Below are 7,636 nucleotides of genomic sequence, written 5' to 3'. Positions count from 1 at the left end.
TCTCTCGCTCACTCACCCTGCCTCCCTCCTCCTTTCAGGCACGCGGAGTGGGCATGGCACAACCTTGAAAAAAAAAAAGAAAGAGGTGGGGAGGGGGGGGGGCAGGAAATGAATGACATTAAGAATCGACACACCCTCCGAGACATGAACTGTCAATCATGCTCCTCATACTTCACCCACACTGCTGTACAGGAAAAATCGTGTTTCACTTTTTCCTTCGTAGTTGTCGTACTGTACAACTTGTAGTACTTGTACTCTAAGCCATACATTATCGATCTATGCACTTAATTCACAAAAATACTAATTTAATAATTATGATAATTGTTGTTATTCAAACCCTATGACCCTGATAAGAAATAGAACACATGGATTGATGCTTATTTCTAAAATAATACGAATATGAATATCGATAATAGATCTCACAACTATTACTACTTGTACTACTACTCTAAGTAGTCGTAGCAGCAGAAATAGTAATAGTGCTACTCGTAGTAGTAATAAATTACTAATATATAACTGAATAATATCAATTTTATTATGATCATTTATCAATTCATGCATGATCCAATAATTAATATTTGAAGCCCACGACCCTGAGCCAGATAAGAAAATGGATGACTGGATGATTATTTCTAAAATAATAATTACCGGTACTAAAAATTATTATTATGGATTTCTTATTTACAGCCTTAGCCTGATAATAATAATAATAACAATAGGTGAGAATTCGAATGAGTGGTTGTTTGTCTATGTGCCCTGTAATTGAGTGGCGACCAGTCCAGGGCGTACCACGCCTCTTGCCTGGAGGCTGCTGGGATGGGTTCTAGCTCACCCGTGAATGGATCACAACATTCATCCATCCTTTCACTGCAGCACTTTTCCTCTTTTAGGGCTGCAGCCCAGATGACTTTGGGTCAGAGTTGGGGTACACCCTGGACTGGTCACCAGCCAATTGCAGGGAACATACAGACAAACAACCATTCACACTCATGTTCACGCTACATGGACAATTATAGTTGATGTATAGATGTATATTCGAGATATACATCTCATTAAGTGCATCAAAAGACGGTAATTCAGCGTTTGTTTTATGGAAATGTTCAAATGTCAGTTCCTCTGAAGTTGTAAGCGACCACTTGTTTATTCTGAAGAAGCTTCAGGCACTTGTTTTCATGCTGTTAAAACAGCACTTTTAATTTTTTTAAACGCATTCTGAATCCCTGACATTAACAAAAAGTCTAAATATCAGCCCAATGCGTTGGCAGAGGCCTGCTGAGTGGCTTGCCTGCAAAATTTCATGCAGTGTGTTTGGGTTTTTCCAGGCGTAATCATGGCCACAGCTTCGACTGGAACATTCAGGGGAAATTATTATGATGCATTGCTTGTGGATAGATGCCAAGGCAGCCCCTCAAGGGTAAATGCCAGACAAAATGAAATGAAAGTTCCCATTTTTTTGCTCCCTGAGTCAAACATTGTACACAACAACCACAAAATGAAGTAGTCCTGTAGAATCGAATGAGATCTAATGCAAGTTGTAAAAACAAAACAAAACCAATCCTCCTATTTTGATCTTCTCTGTCACGCTGTCACTGTCGCATTTCATCATGCATCACGTGTTGCATGCAAGACGAGCTACACCAAAAAATAATTTTGCAGTTAATGCACAAACACGACCTGAAATTTATGAGCGCCTGCAATCAAACTAATCACGGCAAAATGTAATATTAGCCTTGTTTGTTTTTATCTTTGTTAACAATATTTTTTGTCGATAATGTGAGGGAGCTGATGCAATTGCTTTCATGAGATGGGAAAACGCATACGGCCTGCACCACAAAGGATGATTGCTCAAGAACAGCGTTGTCCGAGCGGCACCAATTTAACATTTTCAAAACGTCGTTAACCTTTCCATGGATTTTTTTTGGAGTATGATCCAGAAGCATGTGGTACGTTAACACCTACTTAACCGGCGTAGCAGCCGGTCAGACTGTGGATGGTATACGTTACAGGCATCATAAACTGTACGACTGCATTAAAAAAGTACTTCCCTCGATGCCCAACAATGGCGTATATTTTGTCGGTGCAGAAAACAAAGCTTGATTGTGCTGTGGAGTGAATGTCTTTCCCAAGCAATATCATGTCTCACTGGAAAAAGTAGCCTGCTGCCATCTAGTGTTTAAAATTGAAAAGCAAGGACATGATATTGTTTTGCCCCAGAACAATCATGAGCTTTAAAAAAAATTGCCTGACAGCACATGGGATGTGAGTTTCAATGGCGTATACTTTTCACGCGTCTAATTGGCTGTTCGTTTGGTCACGTGATTCTGAATGGGGCGTTTTCGTGAGTTTACTATCGTTGGGCAGGAAAAAAAGCGCACTTCTAGCTCTTCGCGTTCAGGCCTTAAATCCGTGGTAATTGTTTTGCGTTTTAAATATGGTAAGTTTTCCAGTATCACGTTTTACTTGTGTGGATTTACGGATATCAATATATTAATGCAATTTCGAAGTTGCTTTTTCTTCACTTTCAACCGTATCCGGACGAGTGACTTTTGCTAATTGGTATCAATTTAACTTGTCGGCCAAGCTAGCCTTGCGGGGGTAAAAAACACACACACACACAAAAAAACGCCATGAATAAATTTTATTGCTCAACATACTTGTACGATTTACATTCGCTTACACTTGCAATGTTTTCGTCAAACTTTCTAAAAGTTTTTGAGCGCACACCATGTCACCACGTCTTTCCGCCGCCATTTTCTCCTTGTGTTGTATTATCCGGAGTGAAAATTTCAGTCGTCACGTATTGTATTAGAAACTGGGAATCTCCGTTCTCTTGCGTTTGTATGTTAAAACTTGTCATTCCATTAATAACGCCCGCGTGCACATCTTAGCACCTACAAAAACGCCTTTGTCATCATATTCTTCATGATCAAAGATAAAAAGCATATATGGTTGATGACCACTATCAAAGACTAGCAATTTCAAGAACCAAGGCTGAATATAATTATTATTTGAGTTTTGAGTTGATCAATAAAACTAAACGTGCTTTCTGTGGTCACAGATTTTAAGTAATAATGTAGAATGACAGATTAGTATCATTGGGAAAATACTTTGTGGTTAGACTGAATCTGGAAAAAAATGAGGTAGAGGTATCATTCCATTCTGTGTACTCAACTATTTATAGAGCACTTTAAAACAATCACCACTGTTCTACAAAGTGCTGTACATGGAGCAAAAATAATTCATATAACAATAAAAATAATAAAGACAGTAGAAAGCAGAAAAACAGTAAAACTAAAAATCAAGTCTCATGCTCAGTCAAAAGCCAAAGAATAAAAATTAGCTTTAAGAATGGGCAGCAAGGGGGCTTGCTGAACATTCAGTGGAAAGTCATTCCAATGAGCAGGACCAGTAATGGACAAGGCTCGAAACTCACTAAGGTCGTGACCAAATGTAGAGGGGAACATTCTGCCAAGGCGGCAGCTACGGTACTTGTCAGGTGCTACTTAAATGAGTCACCTAAAATGTATTTTAATGTACAATTAAAAGTAAGTAAACAAACCTAATTTAGTTTTAGAAACGAACAAGAAATGTGTCTTGACTACATAAATTCCAATATCATTTTGTTCATAACTGCTGTAAATGTTTTCTTGGTAGAACACCCAGACTCATCACGGCAGCAGCAACCAGTCATTTCTTCCCTTCATGTCCAACGGCTACACTCTGCCAGAGGGACAAGTGACTCCCAATGCCATCTTTGTTGGCGGCATCGATACAGGGGTTAGGCTTGCTTTAAAAATAGCAGTAACTGTCAAGAAGTGGTTGATCCACATGACACCCGGTCTTGTACAGTACAGCACGTGTTAAAAGAGGCTCGACTAATTTTTTTTGTCTTCCGACATGGAATTCCCTCCCAACCTTTAGACGACCCTAACTGAAATGAAGGACTTCTTTTCGCAATACGGTCCAATCAAGGATGTGAAAATCATCACATATCGCGGAGGATTCAGCAAAGGGTATGTTTTCTGCTATATGTGCACTTTTGATTTCTAATGTGTCATGACCATGTTTTAGCTCAACCCGCTACTCCTAAAAGTAAAGAATCTGACTTGAGGTTGCATATGTTGTGAGGCTTGGCAACTAATCGACATTTAATCATGATTAATAGAGCTCAATTGTGCTACTTTCTTCGTCTCCTCTTATCTCACACACGGGCCAATGCACACACAGCAAGAACAGCCAGGATTTTTGTATTATTTTGTAATTGCTGTTAAGTATTCATAATTTACTTTGCAACTATTTCAGTTGCTGCCCCCCACCACCCAGTTATATTTAAAGTTGAGTATTCTAGGAATTGCACCGAACCAACAGACATTTCTTCATATGGATTAAAATATGACAGAAGTCCCAGATTAGCCCAGTGAATCTACTTAAAAATTGAAAAAATAAATATGATAAGGGAGATGCTCATTCATGGTTCAAATGTGTGTAAAGATACACATCAGCAGAGGTGTGGATCCCAGTCTTGAATTTGTCAGTGTAACTATTTGGTTTCTTCCAGCTATGGATTTGTGTACTTTACTGAAAATGTCGACGTCAAGCCAATTCTTGAGGTAAGTACACATGTTGGGAAAAAAAAAGAAGACAAAACTCATTTGCGTGTTGTTGCTTACAACAGACTTTGTTTCTACAGCAACGTATCTTTTGGAAAGGAAAAGCACTCAAGCTGGGCCCCGCAATCATCAAGCGGAAGTCTTGTCGTATGTATTCGGAGCGGGCCATCTTCATGTCATTCTAGATGTTTCCTTACCCCCTTCTATGCCATAAAGACGCCTGCTCGCCACCCCGCAGGGATGAGAACATCTCAAGTGATAACACTTGAGCCTTGGAGCCCATCCCAGGTTGTCATCTGCTCTTGCTGTTCATCCAGTGTCGGGAGCGTGAACCAGTCGTCAACCTTGTTTGGTAGTGGCACCAACTACTTTCCAGTAAGACAATCACACACTGAAACAGCGGACAGGAATTTAATTTAAATCGTGCGTCTTTACCTCCTTCACTGTCTTTTGGATATTTTGGTGACTCTTTTGTGTAATCACGTCAGAACACCTTTGGGGTGATTTTTTTTGTCACTGAGGTGGTGCAGAGCATTAAACTAAACATACATCAATGGGCAGGAGATCACATGCAGCATAACTAGGCCTTGTTGAACATTTAAACTAATTTTGATTAAGAATTAATCACTGCACTAAGTGAATCTGGACCACTATTGTGTTGGAGTTAAGTGAACCCATTTTAACTCATTCGCTGCCAAGAGAGTTTTTTTCATGTTTCCAAGCATTCAATGCCTGGTACATGTTGATGTATTTTCAACATTTTTTCTTGTCATAGGGTGAAGAAGGGTCTGAAATTGGGACTGAATGAGCTACGGTTCACCAAATAATTGACAAATTGTTACCATTGCACCAATGCAATCAAAATAATACATTTGCAAACATCCGCATTTACTTGGGAAAACAACGATCGGCATGTTAATCATCAGTTGCCGTCATACACCACTCACAGCAACTGAGACCATCTCCAGTGTACCCGTCTGAGATCCACAGGAACTGTTGGACAAGGACAACATATTCTAATCTGAATTAAGGTATTACATATTGGATCATCCACTCATGTTTGCAGTCATATACCCAAGTACAATCCGAATTTGGAAACCATATGCAGCAACAGATGGGAGTGAATTCTCAGACTGCGTACACCTACGAGGTACACTATTTTTTTTTCCTGTTCTACTGGATGTTTGTTTATACTTATTCATTGTCTTATTTTCCTGCATTGTCCTGTCTGACATTTGGCCCATTTCCCCTGCGCACACAGTACTCTGCGCCCTACTGGACAACTGGTCAAAGAACACGGACTCGCACTCACGTGAGTCCATAATGACAATGATGTATTGGATTTAAGTCTTGAACAATTATTTGGATCATTCAATTACCCCCCCAAAAAAAGGAAATGCGGAATCTGCCTAGAAGCTTTGGATCAATTTTCTCCAGACTAATGTCACGCCAGTCACATGCACCACTTTGTTTAAAAATAAGTTTGCATGATGGCGGCAAGTAATGCTGACTTAATTAAAAAAAAATTGCTGTTATATTTTGTGTTACCCTCCGGGGTAAAAATGAGATGCTCAAACACGTAGTCATATATTATACTGGACAAATTGTTTCTTCCAATAGAATTTGTGAAATGATACCACTAGATGGTAGTCAATTCTTGCTGCTGGGTGCTGTGTTCAAATATTAAGCGAGACTCTCCAGACGAGGACATGGCTCCAATTAAATTGTGTTGTTTTACAGAACTTTGTGCACTGCGGCGCTCAAACCGCACTGCAGTTCCAGCAGCTTCTGACACCACACCAGGTAGCGAAGCACTTTAGAATTTCACAAGCTGTTCATATGTCGGTGAGAATAAGTTAAGTGTTTTTATGCCCTCTCTCCAAAGGCTACAGGACTTCAGATTACGGATTAGACGACACTTCAACTTTGCCCATCCCCCTTAGACATTTTCTTTGCTCCATATGCTTGGCTTCCGAGGCCAATTTTAATTTTCTAATCCCATCCCTTGAAACCGGTCGAAACCACTAACCTCAGTCTCCCAGAAAAGTATTAGGAGGAAGAGCAGAGCGCTCTCATCGTACCAGCTTGTTTGGTAATTGCCCAACCAAAAAGGAAAAAACATTTTAAGATCACCTTTTGTACCTTTTTATACATTTTATGTTGTGTTTTTTATTTCTTTTTTAAGGCATTGATGCTCTGTCCAACAAATACAAAAAAAGATGTAAATATGGTTACAATAGCTTGATCACAATGTAGTTTTAAAAAAAAATAACACTTAGGCGATTTTTGTTGTTGTTGTTATGCCCACGTTGTTTGTTCTGGAATTTCATTTGAACCTCGGGTAAAGGTGAGCACTGGTAAGGCAACAGTCACATTTTGTACATCTAAACCACATCACTCTGCCCATTATATGGCAGTGTCGATCACTCGCCAACTTGTTTCAAGTTTAAAAAGGACCTGAAACTGCTTTGACAATGGATACCATTTGAAGTGATTTTTGGGGGGTGAAAAATAACTCATCCACGACTCACCAGATTCTTCATGCTTCAGGATTCATCCAGATGCAAGTCATTTTCTTTCCTTTTCTCTGTTTGATTTTTTTTTTAATACTTGGTAAGTTTGAATACCAGCACTGCCTTATTTGCGTTGCACATTTGATGGGTTTTCAATTTCTACTGCATTTGTCTGGATTGTTGTCATGTAGTTGGTTTAAGGCTACGTTAGTGTGTTTGTTTAAGGCTATGTTAGTGGGTTTGTTTATGGCTTTGTTAGTGGGGTTATGTTAGGTCTTGTTCACTGTTCCCCAAAAACAACTGACTGTTTTATTCAGCATTCCCGCTCATGCACTGTTCATACTTGTGTTCTATGTGTTTGGATAAACAAAACACATCAAAGTTCAACTGTGGTGTTCTTTGGGAGTTTGTGGCTTGGTTTCCATTCTGGCTTTTCTTCCCTAGCAACAGCTTCCATCATCTTTCTTTTAGTGGGTTATTATCAGTGTCTACTGGTGTGACTGGGGCTCCCCA

The 7,636-nt window shown here is 39.5% G+C and overlaps 1 protein-coding gene across 2 annotated transcripts; it reads left to right on the top strand.

Moving 5' to 3' along the window:
• The first annotated feature begins 2,320 nt into the window (after positions 1-2,320).
• dazl (deleted in azoospermia-like) lies at positions 2,321-7,510 on the top strand. Of its 2 annotated transcripts, XM_052071610.1 has the most exons (10): positions 2,321-2,434; positions 3,655-3,777; positions 3,922-4,013; positions 4,559-4,610; positions 4,691-4,757; positions 4,849-4,985; positions 5,677-5,760; positions 5,872-5,922; positions 6,351-6,413; positions 6,496-7,510. In XM_052071610.1, exons 1-10 carry the CDS (start codon positions 2,432-2,434, stop codon positions 6,520-6,522), a joined length of 699 nt encoding a protein of 232 aa, XP_051927570.1. In that variant the 5' UTR covers positions 2,321-2,431; the 3' UTR covers positions 6,523-7,510. The 2 variants fall into 2 exon arrangements, with proteins under 2 accessions (XP_051927570.1, XP_051927571.1); XM_052071611.1 differs by lacking the exon at positions 5,677-5,760.
• Positions 7,511-7,636: the final 126 nt, after the last annotated feature.

The sequence above is a fragment of the Hippocampus zosterae genome, chromosome 7, assembly GCF_025434085.1.
Source record: "Hippocampus zosterae strain Florida chromosome 7, ASM2543408v3, whole genome shotgun sequence".
Classification (NCBI taxonomy): domain Eukaryota; kingdom Metazoa; phylum Chordata; class Actinopteri; order Syngnathiformes; family Syngnathidae; genus Hippocampus; species Hippocampus zosterae.
This window is presented reverse-complemented; position numbering and strand designations above follow the sequence as displayed.